This window comes from Mandrillus leucophaeus, unplaced genomic scaffold (genome assembly GCF_000951045.1).
Source record: "Mandrillus leucophaeus isolate KB7577 unplaced genomic scaffold, Mleu.le_1.0 Scaffold208, whole genome shotgun sequence".
Lineage (NCBI taxonomy): Eukaryota > Metazoa > Chordata > Mammalia > Primates > Cercopithecidae > Mandrillus > Mandrillus leucophaeus.
The window spans coordinates 2,104,189-2,132,075 of NW_012102121.1; the positions used below are offsets into that span (position 1 = coordinate 2,104,189).

At 47.6% G+C, this 27,887-nt stretch overlaps 1 protein-coding gene across 6 annotated transcripts in view; it reads right to left on the minus strand.

Annotated features, from left to right (window-relative positions):
* Window positions 1–5: 5 nt before the first annotated feature.
* Window positions 6–27,887, minus strand: part of FAM219A (family with sequence similarity 219, member A) — a 58,502-nt gene continuing 30,620 nt past the window's right edge. For 2 of the 6 annotated variants that reach the window (XM_011980056.1, XM_011980055.1), the window contains exons 2-6: window positions 7,723–7,771; window positions 4,509–4,611; window positions 4,188–4,268; window positions 3,468–3,522; window positions 6–2,940 (exon numbers count right to left, since the gene is read on the minus strand). In XM_011980056.1, coding sequence (XP_011835446.1) covers window positions 2,785–2,940; window positions 3,468–3,522; window positions 4,188–4,268; window positions 4,509–4,611; window positions 7,723–7,771 — 444 coding nt within the window. In that variant the 3' untranslated portion in view covers window positions 6–2,784. Of the gene's footprint in view, window positions 2,944–3,467; window positions 3,523–4,187; window positions 4,269–4,508; window positions 4,612–7,671; window positions 7,772–27,887 lie in introns of all 6 variants that reach the window. The other 4 variants (XM_011980053.1, XM_011980052.1, XM_011980054.1 and 1 more) reach the window with 3 other exon arrangements.

Sequence of the window (27,887 nt, forward strand, 5' to 3'; positions counted from 1 at the left end):
GAGGCTGGCTTGTTTGATGCTTTTAATATCATTATTTATGTTACACGATACACAACCAAGGATGATGGTCAATACTGCAATGAAAATGTTAAAAAAAATATTATACACGGCTCATGTCTTCCACACACCTTCCTGGAAATAAATTAGTGAGCACGGAGAAACCTGGCTGGGTGGCAGCCACGGCTGAGAGAGGAGGGAGTGTTAAGGCAGTATCTACAAGGGGAAGGGCGGCAGGAGGGCAAGCTAAGGCCTAGATTCTTCCCTCTAACCTCCCAGACAGGGAAGGAGGGAGCCATGCCCCTCCCTAGACACGGAAGCTACCACTGCCAGCTTCCTGCCTCTCTCTGCCACACATACACTGCCTCAGTTGGAAGCCCTTGCCTGCCAGGGAACTAGTATGTCCTGTGGGAGGGAGATTTTCCCTGGTGTCTAAGGGCCACAGGGATTGAACAATGGGCCCGAGTCACACAGCAAGTCAGCAGCAAAGGCAGTCTAAATGAGCCCCCAAAAAGAGGAGGTACCCATGTTCTAGAAAGGTGAATCAAGGAGCCCCAGGGTGGTGGTGGTGGTAGTGGGAGGCCTGGCTCTGGGTTCCAGATGATGGGGGCACAGGGGCTGGGGGGATGTTGATCTGGGTGGGAGAGGTGGGCTCAGATGGGGGCCAGTATGAGCCTTGTGGGTCCTGCAGGTACCTTCTCTGTCCTTGCCTCCCTTTGTTTGGCATTTTCTCATCATCTAACTTGGGTCCCTGGCACTAGAGGAGGTAGGGATGGGTTGGACGAGTGGGGGGTGGTAAGCTGCACCCCAATATTTTGGAGTTGGCACTTCCTGGGTATGATGCAGGGAGAGGTGCCACCCTTCCTAAGCCAACAGCCTCACTCCCTCCTCTCATTGCTCCCCATTCCAGCTGCCATCTCCCAGGATTGGTGTCCAGAGAGTGGGCTGTGGGTGAATCTACTGCATGCCTGCAGCATGGGAGTGGATCCATGGGAGTGGATCCAGCAGCACATGTGGGGTGTTAGCATGAGATAATCCACCTGGGCCTGTGCTATAAGGTATGTGGGCACAGGCCTGTGCAGTTTTAGGCTATCTGTGCTTTCATTTTTCTTCACATGGTGTCAGGTCTACACTGCCCAGCTCCAGAGGAGGGCTTTCCTTACCTCTTCCCTCTTGATTTTCAGCCTCAGCTTTCCGGAACCCTCCCCCAAACCAGCAATAGCAGAAGCAGCTGTATACACATCTTGACCTACAGACACCCTATACAGCCACACACAATAGATACCCCCCAACACACATACACATTCACAGAAAACACGTAATCCCAAACAGAGCCACATGTGCTCAGACATACACAGTCCTGATAGGAACTGCCCCTTCCCCTTTCTATAGAGACACACAACTCAGCCCCACCCCAACCTTTAGGTGTACTGAGACACACAGAGATCACCCCCTCCCTACCACAGAAATTCCTATGAAGAAACTCTTTTAGGTATAAAAGGATCTTAAACATAATTTCAGCTGCTGTTCATTTTCTAGTTGAGGAAACTGAAGACCAGAGAAAGCAAGTGGCTTGTTGAAGATCACAGGGAGGGGCCAGAGCTACAACCAAAACCCAGGCTTCTGACTCCTGGTCTAAGGCTGTCAGCCCATTGCACTGCTGAGCCGCCTTCTGCACTGTAAACAGACCACACAGGCACTTGCCCACCAGGGACACCCACATCTATGACAGGAATAGACTGAGGAGAGAGGTCCAACAGAGACACACACACACCCACCCCCTGACAGCCTCAGAGATATACACACATTCTGCTAAGCACTCCCTACCACATCCAAACAACCACATCCATAGAGCCACTCAGCCCACTGGATTCTCCAAAGCTTGCTCCTGGATTCTTACTGGGAAGCAGCCTCCCGGGTCTTGGGCTGGGATGAGGGGAATGGGCCATTGGAGGCCAGCCTTACTCCCTGCTTCCAGCCTGGGATTGAGACCAATGAGCAGAAGGATAGGTGAGGGTGGGGGTGGGGTGGGCTGGTGGCAGAGAGATAGATGCATTGGTGAGGGGCCAATGAGGACAGATCACACCACCCAAACCTCAGCCTGTCTCTAAGGCCCACCTTACCCTGCCCCACTCCCAGGGAGCAAGGAAGCGGGTGAATGGGGCAAGAGGAGGAAGAAGGCAGTGATCAGATGGGTGAGGGGCACTACCCGGTTGGGCAGCTTTGCCAGGCTTCCCATCTGAGGAGGGGGAAATGCAAATAGAAACATGGGCCGGTACGGGGCATGTGAAAGGGGCTCCGAGGTGCTGAGACCCATCCCCACTGCCCTGGGCCTTTCTCCCTCTGAGCCCCTTTCCTGGTTAGGCTGAGGCCGGGGCTGGGGGGTTCATGGCTTCGCTGGGGTGGGGCCAAGCCCCTGGCTTTGTGATCCCCCCACTCATTAATGTTGACCTCCCTCCCGTCCAGTCTTCTCTCTTGGCCACCGGACTGCAGCCCTGGGAAGTGGGGCAGGGTGCTGGGTGAGGTTCCCCCAGGTAACTGAACAAACGGCCCCCACCCCTCCTCAGCTCCCGGGTGGAGAGAGACCCGGTTTTGGTTTCTCCGGCTCCATGAACACACAGAGGTACACGTCCTACCATAGGAGGAAGCAATGACTGTTATACAAGGTTGGCGGCTGTAGGGGCGTGGGGCCGGGGGGCAGGCAGACGAGCTGGGGAGGGGTTGGCCTCTGCCCGTCATACCCAGCCCTTGGCGGCCCCGCCCTGGCGGCCGCAGCAGCCCCACCCGCTACTGAATGTGGCAGGCGGTGGAGGACGTGGCCTGGCAGCACATGCAGGTGGGGTTCACGGACTTGGGGGGGATGAGGTCTAGGTCCTCGTCATCGGGGATCTCATCTAACCGATAGCCATCCTTCAGCAGCTGGATGTTCAAATCTTGGTTGATCTGCTGTAGGCAAAGGGGAGGGAGGTCAGGCCCGAGCGGCAGGGAGGCACCACCCACGGCTCTGCGGCCACTCCAGGCCGTCTGTGCCCTGGTCCAGCCGGTGCCTTGGATATCAGCCCCGCTCTGTCCCGCGTCTGTCCATACCCCAGGCCCCGCTCCTGCCTAGGCGCCCTCCTCCACCTCTGGCCTCTCTTTCTAGTCATCCCTCCCCATTCTAAGGTCAACTTCACACCTCTGGTCCTGTCCCTATCTCAGGCCGGCTACTAGAGGATATCACCTGTATTTTACACCTGTTCTATTTAAATGGCCTGCTGCAATCTAAAGCCCCACTCCTAACCCTAGGCTCCCTGCACTTGAGGCCAGTAACCACTTCTTTTCCATCCTATCCCAGGCCCACCCTGTGCAGGGCACCGCCCAGCCCTGCCCAGCCCTCTTTTCCATTGTACTTGAGCGTTGGCTCCAGCCCTCCCCCTGATGGCGATGATCCTGCCCAGTGGTGTCTAGGGCGAGAAGGGGTAGGGGCTCACCTCAGCAGAGGAGTAGCCGGAGGAGGAGTATCTAGACATATCAAAGTCATCATCGCTGGCCATGGAGGAAAGAGAGGGAAAGTGATACCAAGAAATTAAATAGAAAACTCTCCACAATCCCACCTCCCATTAGTCAGCATCCCACACCTCCCTCATAGTTCCAAATAGCAAAATCTCAATACAAACTGTGCTTGCTGTGCAAATGCAGGAATTTAAAGACAAGTTCCCTAGCCCCACCCTTAAAATCAATTGCTATCCTTAGCCTCCTTCTAAATATAGCAGTTACTCCTTTCACCCCCTTCCTTCTCATCTTTTGTTTTTCTAGACTCAAATCACCCTGACTTGTAGGGTATTCCCAAAGTCCAAGTGTAGCCAGGTGTTTTCCAGGGAGTAGGGCTCCTCCCTGAGGGGATGGGGCATTAAGCATCATATTCTGCTGTCCAGAGACAACGTCACAGGCCAGTTAGGGACAACCGTTGGATCAGTTGTCCCAGGATGACAGCAGACAGCGCAGGCCCCCCTTTCCTCTCTCTGCCACCTCTCTTCAACCCCTAGTCCCTGGTGTAAAAAAATTCCCATCCCTGGAGAATTCACCCTTGGAGAGATTCTGGCTGAAGAATACCCCAATTCTGACATTAGAGCAGGTATGGCTTGTATAGCCCACTTGTGCTACACAGGTTCCTTTGGGCTGCCCAGCTGCCCCCAAACCCCCATACACACCTGTCCGTGTCAAGGGCTACCAGTGGCTTCTCATCAGGGCTCTGGTCAAGCGAGGAGTAGCCTTTATTGGGGACAACCAGCCTGAGTGAAGAATTTTGGGAGTTAGAGTGGCAAGTGGAGCATAGAAACCTGGCAAGGGACTGGGTTAGGTCCCGCCCCACCACTTCCTTCCTTCCCTCCCTCCCCACCTTGGATCCTGTTAAGGCTGTCTCCTCTCAGAGAGGAGCTGGGCCTGAGGAGCAGGGGAAAAGAGGGAGGCTCAGGACCAGCAGAAATAGATCCTGGCTGGCAGGGTCCAGGTTGGATAGGGAGGGCCTCTACCTTGTTCGGGCCATGACATTGTTCTTCTTGGGTTGCTGGTTGACAGGACTACCCATGCTGCCATTCTTCAGGGAGCCCTTCCGGGCCAGTTCCCGCTGCTTCTCTGCAGGAGAACATGGGAAGGAAGCTGTGTCCTGCCCCTGAGGCCACCCTGCCTTACTACTCAGGGCAGCCTGGGCTGGGCCTCCACTGTGAAACCACTTGCTCTTAGAAGGACTGAGGCAGGGATCCCAACTCCAGGCCTCTGCTGCTTTGTGGAGCTAGTACCTGGCCCTGCACAACCTGAGGCAGACAGTAGGGGGCAAAAAGAGGAGGCTGTCCCCTGTTTTCCAGGAACTACAACTCCCATGTTAGGGTAGTTAGTGTGTACTTGATGCCAGGGAAAGGCTGGAGGGGGAGAGACAATCACAGAAGGCTGGCACAGTCAGAGAGGGCTTCCTTTAGGTGACACCATGACTTGGAGAGAGGTGGGCATTCTAGGAAGGAGGGACAGTGCATGCAAAAATGCATTTAAAAGTGAGCATAAGTGTGGCTCTGGATAGAGGGGTGAAGACAGAGGTCAGGTTAGAGAAGTAAAATTCATTTATTCAGCCACTTATTCATTCAACAAATGTCCACGTCACTAATTATATGTCAGGTACTGTGCTAAGGGGCTGAAGACTCTCTCTGGTTACCAACTCAGAACATGAAGGACTTGAATGCCAGACAGAGGAGTTTGGGATTAACACAGAAGGAAAAAGAAGCCACTGAAGATTGTGATGTGGGAGGGGCAGGATGGGGCTGCAAGGTAAGGGGCAGGAGGCTGGGGGAGCCCATTTGGCTACGCTGCCTGAGTGGTGCTCCTGACTCCTTTGCCAAGGTCTGAGTTCTCCAAGGTTCCAAAACCTACCAGGTTCATGGAGCTGGCCATCAGGTGACCCACTCCACTGCCTGGTATGAGACAACTGTTCCCAGAAGTAGCTGCCTGGGTCTTGGAGGAGTCCCATCTGCCCTTCCCTACTCATCTCAATTAAAGCCCAGATCTAGGAAAAGGAACTGTTAGGTAGAGAGGGACACTAGGGAAAATGACTCATAAAATAACCAAATGCTCCAGAGGGTAAGGATGGGGAGGACCTTTACAGCTACTGTGACTCACTTTGAAATTTCCCCTGACCTCATGTCTCTGAATCTCTGTCTCCTACTCTTTGACCCTCTTTCTTTGCCACTGCTCATCTGATTCCAGTTTTTTCCCAGCTTCTTTCCAGCAGGTGGCAGCTGCCATTACCACTCTAGGCCTCTAGGGGGTGCAATTTGCCTTAAAGTTTCTGGCGGAACTTGGTGCAACTGGGACAATGCTGTGAATTTTCATGAGGAGCTTTGATGGTAATGTAATGGGGAGGAAAAAAGATGTGATTTTAAAACATGATGAAATTGTCTGAAATAGTGGGAAAAAAGCAAACAATAAACTAGCAAAACCAAACTACAGACTACTATACAACCATTTAAAAGAATGAAGTCATTATATGCTGACATTAGAAGGAGCTCCAAGATTTAGGTAGTGGGAGAGGGAAGGCCAAGTTTCAGAAAATGTGCACAATATGACACCACTTATATTAAAATACAAAGTAAAACTACAAAAACTAAAAAGGCTTGGAATGGTTACCTCTTAGGAGGAGAATGTGATGGGGGAGAGTAAAGAAGTTATGCTTGTTAAAATACTTGTATTGTTACATTAAACAATAATAGGCTGGGCATAGTGGCTCAAGCCTGTAATCTCAGCACTTTGAGAGGCCGAGGTGGGCGGATCACTTGAAGCCAGGAGTTCCAGACCAGCCTGGCCAATATGGTGAAAGCGTATCTTTACTAAACATATAAAAATTAGCTGGGCGCGGTGGTATGCGCCTATAATCCAAGCTACTTGGGAGGCTGAGGTAGGAGAATCACTTGAATCGGGGAAGCAGAGGTTGCAGTGAGCCAGGGTCACGCCACTGCAGTCCAGCCTGGACAACAGAGAGAGACTCTGTCTCAAAAAAAAAAAGAGAAAAAAAAAAAAAGACCAACCCCGTCCCCCCAGTGAATAAAATTGGCTGCAGTTTTAATCTGATGTCCTAGGAATAGAAACAAATTCCAAGGAGAGAACTATTCTCATTTAGAAAAACAGCTCGAGGGGCTCCCTGGATGTGGTCTGGAAGGAGAGAAGCAAGCAAGTTAAGAAAAAAAAAAAATAGCAGTTGAATAATAAAAGTACAGGCCTCTGTGGAAAGGAGGGAGAAAGTTGTAGGGAAAGGACCCTTAGAACTAAGGAGGCATCAGTAATTGTTGGGCAGCTGGAGCCTGAGGAGGAGGATGGACAGGACGGTGGCCTGGATGGCAGAGGAGCTTGGAAGGATAATAATGACCTATATTTAATTGTAAACTCTTTCCCGTATGTCCTGTTTTGTAATTTCTCTTCAAGAAACCAAAGTTTTCATAAAAGTGTGTTATATACAGCAGCCGTGAGACAGTGAAACTTTGGTCCCTGAAGGGAGAGGGGCAGCACATGGGGTGAAGGGAGGGCAATGGTGGCAGGAGCTGTGGACAGTGGCCAGGAGCGAGGGGACTTCACAGGATCAGGCTGCACAGTAAACTGACTTTGGAGTGGACATGAGACAAAGCCACAAGGGAAATGTGACCCGGAAAGAAAGGGAGATATTTGGGTTTTCTAAGAAACTAAGGGAAAAATCCCCTAGGTGCCAGCTGGGCCCAGAGATCTCTAGATGGGCTGAGGTTGTAATTGGGAGAAGGGCTCGGCTTCTAGGGTTGGAACTCTCATTCCTTTCTATCCCTTAGACATAACAAGTAACACCCCACTTCTAAGGCAGCTTCCTCTCAGCCTGATCCAGTGTTTGATGGGACTTCCAAGTCCTCTCTCTAGGGGTCCATGAAAACCCTGCAGCTATCCCCCAGAATACCTGGAATGTCCTTGGCTTCAGAGATGCCTCTTAGAGTTTCAGGCTCCTGCAGAGAACTGTAATTGCCCTCTTTGCCTGCAGGAGACAAGGTGCCTGGCAGTGCCAATGACTTGAAGGCTTGAGTCTTGGAATCATCTAGGCTGAGCTGGTTTATTTGTGGCACCTCATTGTAGACCCAGCCCAGAGCATCTTGCCTACTCCCCACATCTCCCTCACCCCCCAGACACACTCACCCAGCTTCACTTGGAGCGGGGATGGTTTGTAATTCATGGCTACTGACTCACCCTCCCGGGCGTCACAGTCTCCGTCTGAGATGGAGGCGGCGGTTGGGTCCTGTGGGAAGAAAGCAGTAAGACAGAGTTGTTAGGGAGTGAAGACAGGGGGCTGCTCTCAGCCCTGAAGCTAGTCTTCCTACCTGCCCTCTGGGCTTCTGTGAGCATTCACCACTCACAGCAGGCAGGGCATTCAGGGAGAGAGGGGCAGACCCATCTACTGTGGGACAAAAACACTGGGCTAGGTAGAAGAACCAAGGATCTGGGTTCCACGTACACCCAACTTGGTGTCTGTCCTCAAAGTCCTGTGTGGTCTAGCCTCCTCCAGAAAGCCCATCACGATTTCTTTAAACTCACAGGACTTCCTTCTCCTAATTCCCATACTAGTAGCCCTTCCCTTCAGGCCTTTCCTGTGTGCTTGCTTGGCAAGGTCTTCCTAGGTTCTTGTGAGTTTAAGTCTGGGTTAAGGGGAGAGTAGGTGCTGTCTGAGATGGGTCATCTCCCTCTGTTTCCCAGTGCTGGACAGGTCCCTTCACAGGATCCAGAGAACTGACTGGCCAAGCCACACCAGCCTTCAAGGCTACCGCCACTGGACAAAAAATAGTTCTAATGAGGACTTCTCCAGTTCACAAATGACGCCTAAAGAGTGTCTCCTGGGAGAACCTGAAAAGTTGGCTAGGTATGGTAGATGAGAAGACAAATAATGACAAACCAGCAGGTGGCCAGTTAGTCTTTTGCTGCCCAGAGGGCAAAACACTTGATTCTACAGATGGCCAGGAAGATAGGAAAGCACAAATTCTGTGTATTGTCCTGTGTCTGGAACCTTTGACATCCTCTTCACTGCCCTCTTCACTAATCTCTAATTGGGCTGGGAACTGTGCTGTCCAGAGTCTTTTTTTTTTTTGAGACGGAGTCTTGCTGTGTCGCCCAGGCTGGAGTGCAGTGGTGCAATCTTGGCTCACTATAACCTCCACCTCCCAGCTTCAAGCGATTCTCCTGCCTCAGCCTCCTGAGCAGTTGGGACTACAGGTGCATGCCACCATGCCCAGCTAATTTTTGTATTTTTAGTAGAGATGGGGTTTCACCATATTGGCCAGGCTGGTCTCGAACTCCTGACCTCATGATCTGCCTGCCTCAGCCTCCCAAAGTGCCAGGATTACAGGCATGAGCCACCATGCCCAGCTAAGAGTCCTTATCTAGCCTTGCCATCCCCTCCCAAACACCCTCCTCTGCTGCAAGATCCAGGGCCCTGGCCCAGCCTGCCTCAGTCAGTTGGAAGTGGCTGAAGTCATCCACATTCTCCCTGAGACTCTGAGGACCAACCACTGACGGGGGTGCTGCCATCCTAGTTGTCTTTGCATTTTAACCAGGGCCTGTAGAGTGCTAAGCCTAAGGTGTGAGGAGTGCAGAGGGGATCCAAGGCTGCTGCCTGTTCTGCCTCTGCGGATGCAGGGAGTAGACAGATGGGCATGTAGAATGCTGCCACAGTGTCAGGCCCAGTGATCTGAGTGGCTGCTGGTGACCCAGCAAGGGAAAGATATATAACCATTATGGTGGCTTCTGTTCCCTTTAAAATGAGGCAGTGGGAATGAAAACATGCTTGTCACTAAGGGGAAAGGGAAAAGTCTAGCAGGTTTGAGAGGGAAATCCTGGCCTTGTCTGTGTTCCTTCAGGCCATCCAGAGCACAAGACTCTGGGTGGGCTGTGTTGCCACAGGGGTTTGCAAGTTCCTGAGGGCAAAACCTGTGCCTCCCTCCCCTGCTTTGATCCCTAGCCCTTAGCCTTGACTGAGTAGAAGAAGGGCAGAAGGCTTTGCTCAGAAAGACTGGGTGCCGCAGTGCCTGCATCTTGGACAACTTCCCATGCTGCAAGTCCTTCATCCTCCCTGGCTCAGCAACCTTCTTGAGAGACTCATAGACAACACCTGTCCTGCACAGCCTTGGAGAAGCAAACCTCTACTGGCCCTGATGTGCCTCTCTGCAGCCAAAACAGCCTCTCAGCTGCTACCTGCAGGGGAGGTGGAGATGGAACAGCTGGGCTCTGGATTTCCTGTGGGCCACAGAAAGTGCTCACTGCAAAGCAGCCAGAGGGAAGGCTTTTTAAAGGGCAAATCCCATAAACATGCTGATAGGACCCTACCAGGGCAGCACTGGCACATTTCCAAGTCCCAAGTCACATTCCTTCACTTTTTTGGTAGCATTCGTCACATGTCACATATACCACATCCATTTGGAAAAGGCTTCCTCCCTTGGCTCATCTCTTGCCTCTCTATCATTTCTCTGTCCTCCCACAACCCTTTGCCTCCTCTGTAGGGTCCTGCCCTTGGCCCTCCTCTCGCTCCTTGGGGAGCCCTGATGTCTCCTATAGTTCTGATTGGCATTTTTATACTGAAGACTTCTAAATCTGTGGCATTTCAATCCTGCTTCTCCTCCTTAACCTTCCACCCCATCTATCACATGAGAGTGTTGGGCCTCACTATCCTTTCCCTGGGGCTGATTTTTAAAAACACAAGCCCTTAGACGTTTGGGGCTAACTTTTTACTCGTCAGTGCAGATGAGTTAATCAAAGTTTCTTCTCTCAGTCTGGAGGTACTGGGTGTAAATGGTAACATGGGAGGTAGATTGCACAGAAAGGACAGGGCTAGGAAGCTGTTGAGCAACTCTGGTCACAGGGACCCACATGTGGTCCTTGAGGCCTACAGGGCAGTTCCCGGTGGTATTTGATCCTGAGTGAAACTGCCAGCTCCTCTGGACCACAACTCAGGAGGGGCCTGACCAGGTGGCAGAGCCCTAGGCTGAGAGGTCCCACGCAAAGCCCACCATTCAGCATCTCCTCCATCACTATCCATGACAGAAGGCCACCTTCGTGGCAAGCACAAAGATCGCTGGCACTGTGCCTGCAAACATAAGCCTTTACTGTGAGCTTCCTCTATGTCTTCCCTTAGAAATGCAGCCAATGCACCACAACCGTCTCATGGCAATGTAATCAGGGAGATTAAATGTAAAATATTCATGAATATAAGTATCAGAAAAGACTCCAGGCAGAAGGAAGTGCCTGGCTCCAAGAAATCAGGGAGAATTTAAAGTGCCCCCCAAGGACATCTGAAGGCGTGAGCTAGATCCGGGAACTAGAGATTAACAAGATTATTAATAAACACTCAGCAGAGACAGACATTGAAATGCATCTCTAACAGCAAACCCTGTTTCTGCAACCCTTCAAATAAATTCTCCAAAGACTACAGAAATGATTAATAGCCCAGCCTCACTGTTTCTGGGACAGGATATATAGGCTAATGGCTAGTGCAAAGCCAATATAGCTAGAGGAAGGCAAAAGCATCAGAAGAATCCTTAGAATTATAATAGTTTGGTCCACTGATTTTCATTAAACTGTGTTCCCTGAGTGATAGTGAGGGGGAAGCTATAGAATGGGGGTCTGGCTTCCCTTTAATAAGAGTAGATTCACCTTTATTTCATTTATATATCAGCCTGTTGCAACATTTTGGTTGGAGAAAAGGTTCTATTTTTTTTAAAAGGTTAAAATCTTTTGATTTTAAATCTTTAAAAATGTTTTATTATGGAAATTATAACAAGTAGAGAAAATAATATAGTGAAATCATGGATACCTATCAACAGCTTCAACAAATACCAACTTATCACCCATTCTTTTTAAAAATGAGGAAACCTGGGCCGAGAGTAGAAGTGTCTTACCCAAGGTCAGTGATGGAGTCAATAACCTTTCAAAGCATGCAGGGAGGGACATAGGGAAGAGAACATGACTTGGGCTTGGAGCTAAAGACAGGCCCTCTGGGAGGCTGCTCCATTTTTGCAGGCCCAAGCATCAGTCTGCATATTAACCTCTTCCTTTGTCCCCCTGCCCCAGGGCTGTACCAACTCGTGAACTATCTTTAGCTGGCTGGCTTTAGCTGTTGGAGCTGTGGGTAGTGCAGCCAATACAATGGTAGGCTGGGACCCAAGAGATCCCAAATAAGCAGGATAAAATTGGGTGGGTAAAAAGGGAAACAAAGGAAAAAAACCAAAGTGTAGAACCTTCAAGGCTAATACCTGGAGTCTTAAGAAGGAGGATCTGGAGAAGCAGATGGAAGAGTCTGCTTTCCCGAATGACCCGCAGACCTTTACGGGCTACTCTGGTAGGACTCTGGGTGGCAAAAAAGAAGACTTGTAGAGGATCTTGTAGTTCCTAATGTATGTATTCAGATCCATGAGCTTATCTGATTCTCCTCAGTACCCAGTAGACATGTGATTGCCTCCCCAACATTCAAATTATACTCCTCCACTGGGCAACAGACATATGGCTTGGATGGTCTGACCTCACTCTCAGTGCTAAGGGGATGCTCTGACTAAAGGAAGACAACCTACACAATCCCATTCTCCTTGCCACACAAACTGAAGGGAAGATTGTAATGGTTAAAAGCACAGACCCTGTAGCCAGAGTGCCTAGGTTCAAATTCCAGCTCCTCCAGTTAGTAGCTGTAAGATCTGGGTTTCAGCTTCCTCATCTGTAAATGGGACCAACACTAATACCTAGGTCAAGGGTTCTTGTGAGGATAAAAGGAGTTAATATGTATTAAGCAGTTAGAATAGTCCTTAGCATAGTATACCTTGAGTACTATATCCATGTTAACTATAAAGATATCGCTATTATAGGTTCAGTGAGGAATACACTATCATGGTCAGTGTGCCCTGGGAGCGGCTGGCCTGCAGCTGCAGCCCTGACACCACATAGGTTGGAACCTGGCTTATATATGGAGGTATCTGTAGAAAAAGTGTGCCCTCCTTAGGGTGATGAAAGGCCTGGCCACAGGGCACCCTGTTTCCTCTCTTCCCTCACTCCAGCATGATACAATTCTTTCATTTATTTAATGATGGTAGGGCTCACAAATACAAATAGAAAAGAGTCACAGCTGGGCATGCTGGCATGCACCTGTAGTCCTGGCTACATGAGGCTGAGGCAGGAGGATCATTTAAACCCAGGAGTTCAAGTCCAGTCTGGGCAACATATTGACATATTGAGACCCTGTCTTTAAAAATAAAAATAAAAAATAAAGAAAACAGTTCATCTTTAAGAAGCTCCCAATAATTATTAATAAACATAACCAAGAGCCATATAAAAGTAGAGGGAATGGGACAAAGGGAGGGTGGTCAAAGGAGACACTTGAAAAGATCTTAAAACATTAGGTCACCAGTTAGTTTAAGAGCGAGGAGTAAGGACATTCAGGGAACATGTGAAAAGTCTCAGAAGCACAAAACTAGCATAGTGCATTCGAGGAATGGTCGGCATTTTGCTATAGTTGAAGCTTAGAAGGTATGGTGAAAAGTCGCAGGAAATCAAGTTGGTGGAGTCAGGAGGGAACTCAGATCATGCTGGAATGTGGGCTTTGATTTTTTTCTTTACTCAGAAGACGATGGGGAGCCAATGAAGCCTTAAGAAGGGAGTAACATGTTCAGATTCGAGATGGAAAAGGACCCTCCGACAGCCATGTGCAAGACGAGTGGGAAGGGAGTGAGACTGGAGGTAAGGATAATTAGGAAACTACCGCAACAATGCTAGCAAGAGATAACAGGGGCCTGAACCAAGCAGCAGCAGAAGATAAAAGGACAGAAAGGAAGATGTCAAAAAAGAGTAGAATTGGCAGGCTTCTGATATAAAATGTAAAACAAAGGGTCTGGACATTCCTAGTTTTCTGTCTGGAGTTAATTGGGAAGAGTACTAATTTTTTTTTTTTTTTTTTTTTTGAGACAGAGTCTCACTCAGTCGCCCAGGCTGGAGTGCAGTGGCATGATCTCTGCTCACTGCAAGCTCCACCTCCCGGGTTCATGCCATTCTCCTGCCTCAGCCTCCCGAGTAGCTGGGACTACAGGCGCCTGCCACCACGCCTGGCTAATTTTTTTTTTCGTATTTTCAGTAGAGACGGGGTTTCACCATGTTAGCCAGGATGGTCTCGATTTCCTGACCTCGTGATCCGCCCGCCTCGGCCTCCCAAAGTGCTGCGATTACAGGCGTGAGCCACTGTGCCTGGCCTAGAGTACTAATTATTAAGACAAGTTATTAAATGCAGAAGAAGGCACAACTGCATTGCTAGGGAAAAATCAGATGAGTTCACTTGGGAACATGTTGAATTTTGAGGTGTCTTTTGGATACCAGATGATATCACTAGTTGGTAGGATTTGAAGTGTGGGAGCTCAGAAAATAGGTGTGGGTTGGTGGTGATGTAAGTTACAGTGAAGAATAAGCTCTCTCAGAATGAGCAGAGTGAAAAAAAACCAAGGGTGAAGTTCTGGGAAATATCCAACCTTAGGTAATGAATGGAGGAAGGAGACTGGGTAGGAGCAGAGAGGAATGTAAGAGTAGAACTAGGAACCATTCAAGTAGAGTTTCAAGGTGCAAGAAATCAACAGTGTCAAATAAGCAGATGGGTCCATAAGATAAAGACAAAATGTAGAAATAAAAAAGTCATAGGTAATCTCAGTGAACACAATTTTAGCTGAAGAGTAGAAACAGAGCCCAGATGACAGGGGATTTAGGAGAGAACAGGAGATGAAGAAGCAGACAGAGCGAGCACAGGCTGTTCTTTAAAGGAGCAAGACTGAGAAGGGAAGGAATGAGAATGGGTGGCAGCCAGAGGAAGCTTTCGATTTCTAGGATTTCTTTATAGCTAGGGAAAACTAGACCTGTCCTAGACTGAGGGGAAGGAAGCTGTGTAGAAAAGGAGATGTTTGAGGGGTCATGGTCTTTGAGGAATCATGAGCAGATGGAGCCAGAACTTTGGACCATAGGAGGGAGTCTCCTTAACAAAACAGAAGGGAGGTAAGGAAGGTGAGGTGAGGAGGAGAGGAAAAAAGGAAGGGAGGTGGCAGATTCAGATAACATGGAGGCAGAAAGGGGGTAGAAAGTTAGGGGAGCTCCTTCCTAAAAAAACTCATTAGCAAAAGGAAAAAGGTGAACACTAAGGGGTTGGGGGAAAAGGACTATTTGGTGGCTGGCTAGAGTGGAAGGAGATCAGACTGCCTGGGCTCTCAGCTACAATCCTCATCTTTCACCCACCCACGATCCAGTCCTGAGGATGAAAGGCGCTCTCCGTGGTGCTGAACAATCTTGCCATTGTCTTGTGGACTGAACATAATCCAGGGTAGAGACATGATTCAATATTAGCCTTCCCAAGAAGAGAAAGTGACCTCTGTTCTCACCTCCAAGTACTAATTCTCAGGAATATGAAAATGGAAATGGACTTAGAGTGAGGTATGAAGAAGCAAAGCGCTCATACCAATACTATCTAACCATTCTTCACAGAACACAGAATAATTTTCCTTTAGTTTTAAGGTTAATTGGGGGAGGCAGTTCTGAGTTGGAGAATGCTGGAAGGCTACTTCTGGAATAAAGTCATGTCTGTACCTGTTTATTTTCCCTGGATAATAGCAGGAGGCAGGATAGACAGAAAAGCAGAAAACAGAAATCAGGGCCAGGAAGGATGGTGCTGTTAAGAAATGGGAAGTCAGGGAAGGTCTGTGGCTCAGCCCACTCTCTGACAAGTAGGCACAGTAAAATAGAGCATCAAAGACCAGCTGTGTTATCACAAATTTATCCAGAGGTCAGCTGAGAAACTACTTAGAGCTGTGGTCTTCCTGTTCAGGGCTATTCCATTCCAAAACATCTCATGGCAGTGTGTAGAAATAAACATGTTTAGATATCAAATTTTAGAGGGAGATCCAGCAAATATAACTTAACTTCACTAAATGCTCATCGTTGGGTAGAAATCTTGCCTCTGGTCCAAGAATAGTTAGTAGCAATCTATGCATTAGTTAGATGGCTCTACTTCCCTGCAGAGGGCTGTCCATTCAGCCTAAGGCATTCCCATCTTCTCTGACTCAACACCTCAACATATAAGTCATCTGGCCAGTGACAGCTCTTACTCTGCAGTATGACCTGAAGTCATACCTCAACACATTGGCCATTTCTGAATCCCACTGTTGGGCAGCTCCTGTTTTTGTTCCCCATCTCCCTTTCTCCAAGTTTTCTCCAGGCACTGCCTGCAAAGCCAGGCAATTGGCCAGGACTTAGATCTTTTTGGGACATATTAAGATCCTTAGGGGATAGGTGCAGCAAGCCACCATGGCACATGTATACTTATGTAACAAACCTGCACATTCTGCACATGTGTCCCAGAACTTAAAGTAAAATTAAATTAAATTAAATTAAAAGGTCCTTAGGGATCCCACTTACAGGGAAAGACAAAGACTTTTGATAGGGATAAGGTCTTTGTGGGAGATCTAGAAGAGAATCAGGGGAACATAATGGAGAGGATCTCTCCAAGTGTTAGTGGGTCTTACAAATAGAGGGAGAACAGAAAATCTGGAGAGAAAGTTTGTGAAGCCTACATTTAGGAGAGAGGGCAGAGAATCCTGGCTGGCTCAGGGAGGCTTCTCTTATCAGTTTAAATCTCCCAAATCTTCTAAGTTTTTCTCTAACGGAAGTCCCAATTCAAACAAAGTCAACACACTGAGTGTCCACTCTCCAGCTCTGGACTATAAGCTGGCAGTAGAATGCAGAAGAGGAAAGCATCTTTCCTCTTTCTTTTCTTTTCTTTGTTTCCTTCTTTTTCTTTTTCTTTTAGTTTTTTAGAGACAGGGTCTCACTCTGTCATCCAGGCTGGAGTGCAGTAGTGCTGTCATAGCTCACTGTAACCTTGACCTCCTGGGCTCAAGTGACCTCCTACCTCTGCCCCCTGAGTAACTACAACTGTAGGCACACACAACCACTATGCCTGACTAATTTTTTTTTTTTCTTTAGAGAGGGGATCTCACTATGATGCCCAAGTTGGGAAAGCACTCTTTCTTTCTACACACACTTCTGCAGAGCATTTGCATTTTGGGGTATAGTCAAGTTCACCAGAAAGAAATAGAAAGGATTATCATGCTCGGGCTAGAGTTTGGGTCTCCAACTGGTCTTGGGAGTCGCTGAGGATTTTCTGACTCCTTAAACAGCTGCTAGTATAGAATTCATTACCAAAAGTAAGCACCGCCAAGCCTCAGTATCTTGAATGGTATCTGTCACTGGGACAACCAAAACGGAGGAGGGTGCTACTGCCCCCAGGCCTAGTAACAATTGTAGCTATGAAAAGTTTTATAGATTTCTCTACTATAAAGTGATACATGCTAAAATTTTTAAAAATCACCTTTAGTTTCACTACCTTGAGAAAAACACTTGTTAATGTTCTACTGTATCAGAGCCTTTTGCGTATGCTACAGTAGCAACACTCTGGAGCTTCCCTTCCTTCTTTGGGAGTTGGTGCTGTTCTCATCTTCATGGTCATAGGAATGAGCCTCCAGGAACTATGCTGGTTCTATGTGATTCCACCCCTTTGGATATATGCCTGGATGAGGCAGAGCAAATCAGTCTCCCCCAGAATCGGGAAGTGGGACTTAAATGGAGATGTAAAGTTCAAGACTATGGACTGGGTAACAGAGAGAGCCATTGGGGAGGAAAACAAGAATACAGCTGATGTTCAGAAAGAAGTAAACACAAGAGATGGTGAGAGTGCTCCCTAGGTTTCAGGCTCTGGTTCTAGAGCCTGCCTTACCCATCCAAAGCCTGACTTCATGCTGTGCTTAGGCATTAAAAGAAACCCAGCCTAGGCAAGATAGCGAGACGGTGACTCTCCAAAAAGACAAAAAATTAGCCAGGTGTGGTGGCGCACACCTGTAGCCCTAGCTACTCAGAAGGCTGAGGTGGGAGGATCGCCTGAGCCCAGGAGGTTGAGGCTGGAGTGAGCCATGATTGTGCCACTGCATTCCAGCCTGAGTGACAGAGTGAAATCCTGAGAAAGAAAAGAAAAAAGAAAAGAAAAGAGAAAAGAAAAAAAAAGAAAAGAGAGAGAAAAGAAAGAAACCCTAGTGTCTTCATAGTCTATTCTCTTTCTTAGCTTCGACTTGGATTTTTTATTTTGTTACTGTAATCAGAGAGTAGCAACTAATACATGTGTATAGAACAACGTTTAAAGAACGTTTAAAGAACACGGCCTATTTTGTGGCCGGGCGCTGTGGTTCACACCTGTAATCCCAGCACTTTGGGAGGCCAAGGCAGGAGGATCACTTGAGGCCAGGAGTTCGAGACCAGCTTGGCCAACGTGGCAAAACCCCTTCTCTACTAAAAAATATAAAAATTAGCTGGGTGTGGCGGGGTGCTGAAGCACGAGAATCACTTGACCCTGGGAGGTGGAGGTTGCAGTGAGCCAAGATTATGCCACTGGATTCCAGTCTGGGCAACAGCCTGGAGATTCCTTCTCAAAAAAAAAAAGTATTATATTTTGTATTTCTGTATTTTTAAAATTAGTATCAGAACATAGTCAGCTCAGCTCTCCATCTTTTTTTTTTTTTTTTTTTTTTTTTTACAGAGGCAGGGTCTTTCTTGTTGCTAAGGATGGAGTGCACTGGCTATTCACAGGCACAGTCATAGCTCACTACAGCCTTGAACTCCTGGACTCAAGTGATCCTACTACTTCAGCTTCCTGAGTATCTGGGATTACAGGTACATGCCACTGCACCTAGCTTTATATTATTCTTCCTTTTCTTTTGTTTTTTTTTTTTTTGAGTCAGAGTCTTGTTCTGTTGCCCAGGCTGGAGTGAAGTGGTGTGATCTTGGCTCACTGCCTCAGCCTCCCAAGTAGATGGGATTACAGGCGTGCGCCACCATATCTGGCTAATTTTTGTATTTTTAGTAGAGACAGGGTTTTGCCATGTTGGCCAGGCTGGTTTCGAACTCGTGGCCTCAAGTGATCCTCCTGCCTCTGTCTCCCAAAGTGCTGGGATTACAGGTGTGAGCCACCATGCCCAGCCCCTAGCTTTATATTCTTACATAGTTTTTGTAACTATTAGTTTAATGGCTGCATAATATCCATAGAGAGGATGTATAGTAACTTTGTAACCATTCATTCATTTTTGACATTCAAGTTGTTTGCAACTTTTCACTATTATAGATAATGCTACACTGAAATCCACGTATGTTTACATTTAGGATAATTTCCTAAATAAAGTAGATTACTCAGTAAAAAAATGAGTGCTTTTAGGTTTCTTGATAGATATTGCCAAAATGCTTTCCCAAAGGATTGTTCCAATTTACAATGCCTCCAGTCATGACTGAGAGTATAGCTGGTTTTTAATGCTTTATTTTTCACTGTGTGCCAGGGAATTTCAGGTCATCACATTTACCCATTATCTTCCATGAGAGCTCTGTTCCAGTCCTCATTTACCTGGTTCCCTCTGGGGAATCTTCTTTCATAGAACAGAATTTCCTCTGGGCATCACCTGCCAGACAAAATACTCCTGACTTGAGGCCACCAATTAAGAACGAAAGGAGGGAAGACTCTTACACTGCAGATTGGGAAGGGCTTTAAGTGGAGCACCGGTGCTGCCTGGCAACTGGGCACTGTGCTTTAGCCAGTCCTCCCCTGTGCCAGCATATCAGCTGTAGGAACCGTGATGGTAATTGCAGAGCTAGAAAGCAAATCTCACAGAGCGTCTCCCTTGCTTTTAGATGTGGGGTGGGAGAATTAACCAAAATGGCTCTGGAGTTACCCCAGCTAGGGCAGCAGCTCCCATTACCTTACCTATTATTTAGTTTTCAGAAGTAGCTACTCAGGAACAGGGAGAGAAAAGGATGGTGAAAGTATGAAGCTGATAGTGAGATGACAAAAAAAAAAAAAAAAAAAAAAAAGGATTTGTTTTTGAAATGAAGAGACAGGGGGCCAGTGAATTTTTAAAAAGATGATTTAGAATCCTGCTCTGCTTCCTCATGGTTAGACAAGACTGATGTCTTAGATTGATGCTCTGCTATTCATTCGTATTACCATTCACCAGGAAACCCCGTCATCAAAAAGCCTTCATTTGGGAGATAGGATAAATACCTCAACTCAGGGATACTCACTGTAGCTATGGCTTGGGGGAAGCCTGTGCACAAGGGCCTAAGGGCCAAGCCTCATGACCCAGGAGGTAGGTGCCAGAGTCATAAGTGGAGAAGGCTTACTTCCTTCTGGGAGGACTGGCTTAGCCTACTCCTGACCCTCATCCCCTGAGCCACATGTTGAGGAGGCTCCTGCCTTACCCTTAGACCAGTTTAAGACATAGGTCTCGGCCTATGTCAAGTCTTGTGACCTACAAGGTCTTTGAACCCCACATTACCCTCGCCTCCCCCATTTCAATCTCTTTAGGGAAAGATCACCTAAGTTAACGGAGAAAGGGGTTAAGGTACAAAGTTCTTTAAAAATAGATCTACAATGGTTAAAATTGGCCAGATGCAGTGGCTCACGCCTGCAATCCCAGCACTTTGGGAGGCCGAGGTGGGTGGATCACTTGAGGCCAGGAGTTTGAGACCAGCCTGGCCAACACGGCGAAACCCTGTCTCTACCGAAAACACACACAAAAAATTAGCCAGGTGTGGTGTTGCACACCTGTTATCCCAACTACTCAGGAGGCTGAGGTAGGAGAATCTCTTGAATCTGGGAGGCAGAGGTTGCAGTGAGCCAAGATTGCACCACTGCACTCCAGCTTGGGTGATAGAGCAAGACTCTGTCACAAACAAACAAACAAACAAACAAAAAAAGCCCCATGATGGTTAAAATGGTAACTTTTATGTTATGCATATTCTAATACAATTTTTTAAAAAAGATTGAGAAGCAGGACCTAGGCAGAAAAATAAGAAGGTGTGTGGTGGGCAGTGGGGAGAAGGCAGTCCCTTCCCTTTTCATATTCAGATTCAGACAACACAGACTTTTGGGGATGAGGCCTTTCATAGGAGAGGGAAAATTATTCTAAGAACAGGGGAGTTGGAGGGGGCTGGGGATTTGGGGTTGGGTTTCTGGGGGCTTTCTACTTGAGGTGCCCCTTAGACAGGGCCCAGAGGACAGAAAGATGGAAAGGTTGTTCAAGGTTAACAGAGCTTTAGGGAGCATGGTCCAGAGGATCTTTCAGTTTCCTTCTAGAATATGGATTCCAGTTCTTCAAGGTAAGGGAGGAGGCACAGACATGGAGGAGAATACTGCCCAGGAATCAGTACAGGACATGTGGTTGGAGACTCCTTGAGAGCCCCACACGTGGTAGGAAGCAGAAGCAGAAATGCCAGCAGACACTGACATTTGTCTGGGCCAGATTGACTTGTGGATCCTTCTCTGAATCTTGGCCCCAAATGTCACTTAAAGCTTTTTAGTAAGCTTCATTTACTCAAGGAACTGAGCTTGGCCTGCACTGGTTCATAAATCTTTGGGGCTCCTTGATTTCCCAGGAAAGCAAAGTAATTGGCAGAGTCTATGGGATTTCTTCCCTCTGGCCTTGGAAGAATAAGGACCAACTTGTCTGCAAGGGACAACGGACTTGGAGGGCTGGTATCAAACAGCTTTTCCCCTCTGTGGCATTTCCTATCGCTTCCCTTCCTCTCCTTTTTAGCTTGTTCTAAGTCTGTAACCCCAATTATGCCTGGCAGGCACTACTCTTTGCCCACAAAGATAATTTGCAGCTCTGAAGCTCAGCTCTCTAGTCAGAGCAGTCTCCTAGTCTTTCCTTTTTGTCATCTCAATAATTAAACATTGATGAACTCACCACTTGTTTAGAACTTTGATAATCACTGAACACCAACAAGGGAGAAGGCACAGTGTACACTGGGGAGGGAAAAACACCAAGCCCTAGTTCTTGCCAAGAAGAATTTAAAAGTGTGGAGATGACAGGCACGCACATCAACCTATTTAAGGAAGAGAGAGGAACAGCAGAGGCAGGAATGCATGGAGGGTGGTAGGAGCACAGAGGAGAGCGATAATGATAGCGATATTATCTTCTCTGACATAGAGGACTGGGCCTGGGCAGGAACTGGGTTAAAGCGGAGACATGGCTATTGGTCACTGGGTACTTTGGCAGAGGGTTTAAAGCAACTACTGGTGAAGCTCATCCCTGGGGACTAAGACTCTACCCTTATGACTTTTTGTTGCTGCTGATGTAGCTCCTACCCTGCCACAGGGCACTCACTTACCCCCCACCTCATTTTCGGGGGGTCAGTTGCAGCAGGGCCTTTTCCTTTACCATTGAGATAAACAGATGACCCAAGCGAAGGGTCAAGAGGCTCTAGGTTGGTGGCTGGAAAGGGTTTTTATTAAGAAGGCAATCAGGGACTGAGAGTCCTTTCCTAAGAGTGCTTAAGAAAGAGAAAGGCCAGGCATGGTGGCTCATGAGCCTGTAATCTCAGCACTTCAGGAGGCTGAGGCAGGAGGACTGCTTGAACCCAGGAGTTCAAGACTAGCCTGGGCAACAAAGTGAGACCCGATCTCTACAAAAAAGAGAAAAACACTTAGCCGGGTGTGGTAGCATGTGCTTGTGGTCCCAGTTACTTGGGAACCTGAGGCAAGAGGATCACTTGAGAGTGGGAAGTTGAGGCTGCAGTGAGCTGTGATCACACCACTCACTCCAGCCTGGGTGACAAAGTAAGACTGTGTGTGTGTGTTTGTGTGTGTATGTGTGTGTGTGAGAGAGAGAGAGAGAGAGAAAGTGCACACAAGAGAGCGAGAGAGAGAGAATGGCTCTGCTGAAACAAATTTTTTTTTTTTGAAACTGAGTCTGGCTCTGTCGCCCAGGCTGGAGTGCAGTGGCCGGATCTCAGCTCACTGCAAGCTCCGCCTCCCGGGTTTACGCCATTCTCCTGCCTCAGCCTCCGGAGTAGCTGGGACCACAGGCGCCGGCCACCTCGCCCGGCTAGTTTTTCATATTTTTTAGTAGAGATGGGGTTTCACCGTGTTAGCCAGGATGGTCTCGATCTCCTGACCTCGTGATCCGCCTGTCTCGGCCTCCCAAAGTGCTGGGATTACAGGCTTGAGCCACCGCGCCCGGCCTGAAACAAATTTTTGCTGCACCCAACCAAGCCTAGGGCCTGCAGTCACTCTCACAAGTCCTGCTCTGTGCAGCAGGGAGGTCAGGGCTGAGGGGCCCATCGAGGCTTGGGGGCCAGCCTGGGGTCAAGCAGGTCAGAGAGGGGAAGAGGAGGGTTAACCCTACTTATGAACTCCCATCTGAGTCTCCCAAGCAAGAAAGTTCATGTGTGTGTTATAGGGGTGCACATGTGCCAGCTGGGGGTACAGAGGTGAGGAGGGGAGACTGTAGCCTAACACCAGCTCAGGGTATGTTTTTAGGGGTGAGGCTAGCCAGTTGCTGGTTATGCATCTCCTTGGAAAACAATACTCAACTGCTAAGCTAGATGGTCCTAGGGTCCTTGCAGGAGTGTCTCTACAGGCTTAGGGCAGTAGAGAGCCTTTCCCTGCCCACCTGTCACTCTCTGGCTGGTGCAGTGACACTCACTGGCTAACTTATACTCAAGGCATCAATAGGAAGGGGTGCCACCTCGTACTCAAGGCATCGATAGGAAGGAGCCCTGAAACAGCAAATGACCAATGCCTCCCAAAGAGCCCCCTACAGCTCTACAAACCACATCTCTGAGGACACTTCTTCTTTTCTGAGTACACCCCCCTGCCACAGCCTCCCCCACCCCCATACAACCTCTACCTCTTTTAGACAACTGACGCACCTGCACTGCCTTAACCCTCTACCCCTGCTGAACCCATCTGTGCCCCTAGGACAGTGTTTCTTAATATATTAATGTACAGATAAATCATCTGGGCATATTATTTAAATGCAGATTCTGATTCAGTAAGTCTGGAACCTGAATTGTCAGCATTTCATATTAGCTCCCAGGTGGTACCAATGCTGTTAATACAGGGACCACACTTGGAATAGTGTGGCTCTAGGCCAGCCTCTCTATGCCCACACCATTCCCAGGCAGCTTATCAAAGAGCCCTCCACCCTGACCTTAACCTGGTTACATTTCTAGTGGCAAGAGGGAACAATAGTCTGGGAAGAGAAGAGAGGAGAGGAGGGACTTCTCAAAGCTCACGTTGGGAAGGCAGCTGTGCTAAGAACTCTGGCTGGACCCAGGCAGGGAGTTGTTTGGAACAATTTAGCCCAGGTGTAGTTCTTCCAAAACTCATCCAATCATTTAGTTAATGTTGCTTAAATACCTGCCAGAGGTACGGCCATGGTGCTAGGTGCTTTATCTATATTATTTCATTGAATCCTCCCCAAAACCGCATAAGGCAAATATCATTTTCATTTTAAAATTGAAGAACTAGGTTGCATAAAGTAATATGTCCAAAGTCACACCTTGTAGGCAATTTGAATCTAATTTACTCATCTCTCTTACCCCAGCCCCTTCTCAGAGACTTAGATAAAATCATGAGATTAACAACGCACCAGAACTTACACCTCTCTAGGACTGTTGTCTTGCAAAGCAGTCACTCGGAAGGCTAGTACCTAGTCCAATCATGTCTCTAGAGCTCAACACACACTTATAGCCCCTCTTTAGAAAATAGCATGGGTGCTTTCTGATCACAAGCCTCCTGCTCAGTGAGTTCTCCACAGGAAGGAAATATTGGTGCCACTGAAGCAGCCAATAGCTCAAGATGAAGAGAGAGACTGGCAGGAAGCAGCAAGAAAGAAAATGCATTGGAAACTGAGAATGGTGAGCCCAGGAGACAAAAGAAGAGGGCAGTGCAAGAAAAGGAGGTGAAAGGGGCCTTAGCCACCAAATTCAGTTCTGGTCGTACATTTTAAGGGCATCTATATTCTAGGCACTGTCCTAGGTTCTGGACATATAAAAATAATGTGGGCTGGGTGTGGTGGCTCACACCTGTAATCCCAGCACTTTGGAAGGCCGAAGTGGGAGGATTGCTTGAGCCCAGGAGTTTGAGATCAGCCTGGGCAACATAGTAGGACCCCATTTCTACAGAAAAATTAAAGAAAATTAGCCAGGCATGGTGGCAGGTGTCTGTAGTCCTAGCTACTCAGAAGGCTGAGGTGGGAGGATCACTTGAGCCTGGGAGGTTGAGATTGTAGTGAGCCATGATTGCACAGAGCGACAGAGTGAGACCCCTTCTTCTAAATAATAACAACAATAATAAGGTCCCTGCCCATGAAGAGCTCATAAGCCAGTGAGGGAAACAAGTGAATAAGCAGATAATTTTAATAAAAGTAAGCAGAAGACTGACAGCCACGGTCAGAGGGGTAGTAACGAAGGAGAGATCAAAGTCATGGCTGTCTGGGAAAGGCAGACTTTTTAGAAGAATAATATAAGACAGAGGAACCAGAACCAGAGTCCTAGAGGGGCTCTTGTATGATAAGAGAGACTGGAAAATAGTTGAGGCCGGGGCAAAGAACCAGCAGAGAATGGCCAGCTGTTTGAAGGACTCAAGATGCTGTTCTCAGGCTTGCTGATATTTCAGCAAAAACTTATTTTGTTCTAAGAAAAATTGTGGGTCTGATTCTTGTGAGGCTTGCAAGTCCCCACAGAGAGACGTTCTCTAGTAGAAAAGTCCAGTCACAGTCCAGAGATCATGGTACATCTGCTATTTTTTAGGAAGTGTGGGCAAGGGGTGGGCTGAAGGCAAGGGAGGCTGACCAGGGCTTGGCCAATCTAGAGGTAATAGTAAGCAGTTGGGTGGGTAGCTGCCCCAAATTCTGGCTGCCCCAGAGTCCTCTAACTTAGTTTTGGCCTATCTTCCCCAGGCTATGACAAAAAGCAGCAAAGATCCTTGACTTCTAGTCCTCGAGGCAGGGGGCCAAAGCCAACATAGACCTACCAGGAGTGGCCTGAGAATCCAGAACACAGAGAGGAGCAGCCTGCATTGCGATTTTCCCAGAACCCACAACACTTGTTCCACTAACAGTGAACATCCAGAGAGAGACTCAACCATGGAACCTATACTCTGATATGTGGTGATCATTCTTTCTTACCTTTTTATTTTTTGAAATAGAGTCTCACTCTGTCACTCAGGCTGGAGTGCAATGGCACGATCTCAGGTCACTGCAATCTCCACCTCAGCTCAAGCAACCTGCCACCTTAGCCTCCCGAGTAACTAGGACTACTGGTGCGTACCACCACACCTAGCTAATTTTTTGTATTTTTGGTAGAGACGGGGTTTTGCCATGTTGCCCAGGCTGGTCTCGAACTCCTGAGCTCAAGCAATCCACCTACCTCGGCCTCCCAAAGTGCTGGAATTACAGGCATGAGCCACCATGCCCAGCCCTTTCTCACTTTTATTATTATTATTCCTCATGCCTAGTCAAAACTTTTTCACATTTAAAACCTTCAGTAATAGTTTTCTGTAAAAATAAAAAATGAGGCTAGGCGCAGTGGCTCACACCTGTAATCTCAGCACTTTGGCAGACCAAGGCAGGCGGATCACCTGAGGTCAGGAGTTTGAGACCAGCCTGGTCAACATGGTGAAACCCCGTCTCTACTAAAAATACAAAAATTAGCTGGGCATGGTGGTGGGTGCCTGTAATCCCAGCTACTTGGGAGGCTGAGGCAAGAGAATCTCATGACCCTGGGAGGCAGAGGTGGTAGTGAGCCGAGATCGTGCCACTGCACTCCAGCCCAGGGAACAAGAACAAACCTCTGTCTTTTAATAAATAAATAAATAAAATAAACAAATGAATAAATACAAATAATCACTTAACTTAATTATTAGTGTTTAGAGCCAGTAATGTAGTTAGTAACCTGCACGCCTCCACTGTGCTTGGAGAAGTTGAAAAATGTGCAGTTAATGTTAGGGGGAGATCCTTGTTCTTCTGTCTCCTGCATGTAAACACTGACACCTATGAGCGAGTGGGCAGTGCACTGAGGTGCAGGAAAGCCAAGCTCACACAAGGGCAGAGGACTGACAGCCTCAATGAGGATAGACTGACTTTTCCCAAAACTCTGACCTTGGGGACCTACTGCATTATTTAAAAAAAAAAAAAAAAAAAAATCATATTCTGGGAAAGAACAGCCTGTGTTTGGCTATTTACAAAAGTAGGTCTGTGAATGCTGTCAGAGTTGAATGAATGTTTTATGCTATTTGGTGCATTTTAAGTAACCCAACAGGCTGAAATATTTTTGTTGTGAAGGCAATGCTTGTTCTGTAGAATTAAATCTTGGTTAGAATTAGAAACTCCAAAATTCCTTTGTTCCTGGCAGGGGGAGCAATAGTTTGTCTTACCCACTCTGCAACCTTGTGGCTGTCAGAGGGTTAGTTATAAGGCCTTCACATCTGGACTTCACAGAAGCACAGAATAGCCATTTCAAGGAGTATTTTGGCTTTTATATGGACACTTAATTTCACAGGCAGTAGGATATTGATTTTTTTTTTTTAATTATACTTTAAGTTCTAGGGTACATGTGCACAACATATATGTATACATGTGCCATGTTGGTGTGCTGCACCCATTAACTCGTCATTTACATTAGGTATATCTCCTAATGCTACCCCTCCTCCCAAACCCCTCCCCACAACAGGACACGGTGTGTGACGATCCCCTTCCTGTGTCCAAGTGATCTCATTGTTCAATTCCCACCTATGAGTGAGAACATGCGGTATTTGGTTTTCTGTTCCTGTGATAGTTTGCTCAGAATGATGGTTTCACTCTTTCCACCACTCCCTTCTATTTTTCACTCCAATGAAAACATCCCAAATGTTGAAACATCAGTGATTTTGTCCTCTTATGATGTTTAGGAGAGGAATTTTCAGCTCCTTGTTATGTGCAGGTGGGGCTAAGATGAGTTGTATCTTTATAGATAGGAGAAATGATGGTATATGGAAAGAACCCAAAAATCCCAGATCCTAGTCCATAGCACACCCTGGGCTGTTTTGGATTCTGAGATAATTTTGCATCCTCCCCCTCCCCACCACTGGCCCAGCTCTAGCCAGCTGCAAATTGTCTGGATCGAGCTGCTTCCACATGCTGATGTTATCGGCCTCACAGTGCCTGGAGCATGTAGATAGGAACAGGCAATGGCGCCATCTCACTGGACGTAGTAATGTAATTTAGTTTCTGAAATCCAAGTATAAAATCTTGAAAGCTGACTTTAAAATCTGCCTCAGGAGGGATGGTAGTGGTGTGGAATTCCCAGTAGAACCATCTAAATAGGGAAATAGCTTCTGTCATGTATTGATAAACAGTTTGAGCAATGGAAAAATATAGAGAGAATTACAGGGAAAGTGAGTGCCTAGTTTTTCTTCCTCCTGCCTCTTCTGAACTATGCTGCCAGGTGAGGACCACTCCATTTGTGTGATCCCCAGGTTAGGGCTAGAAGCACCT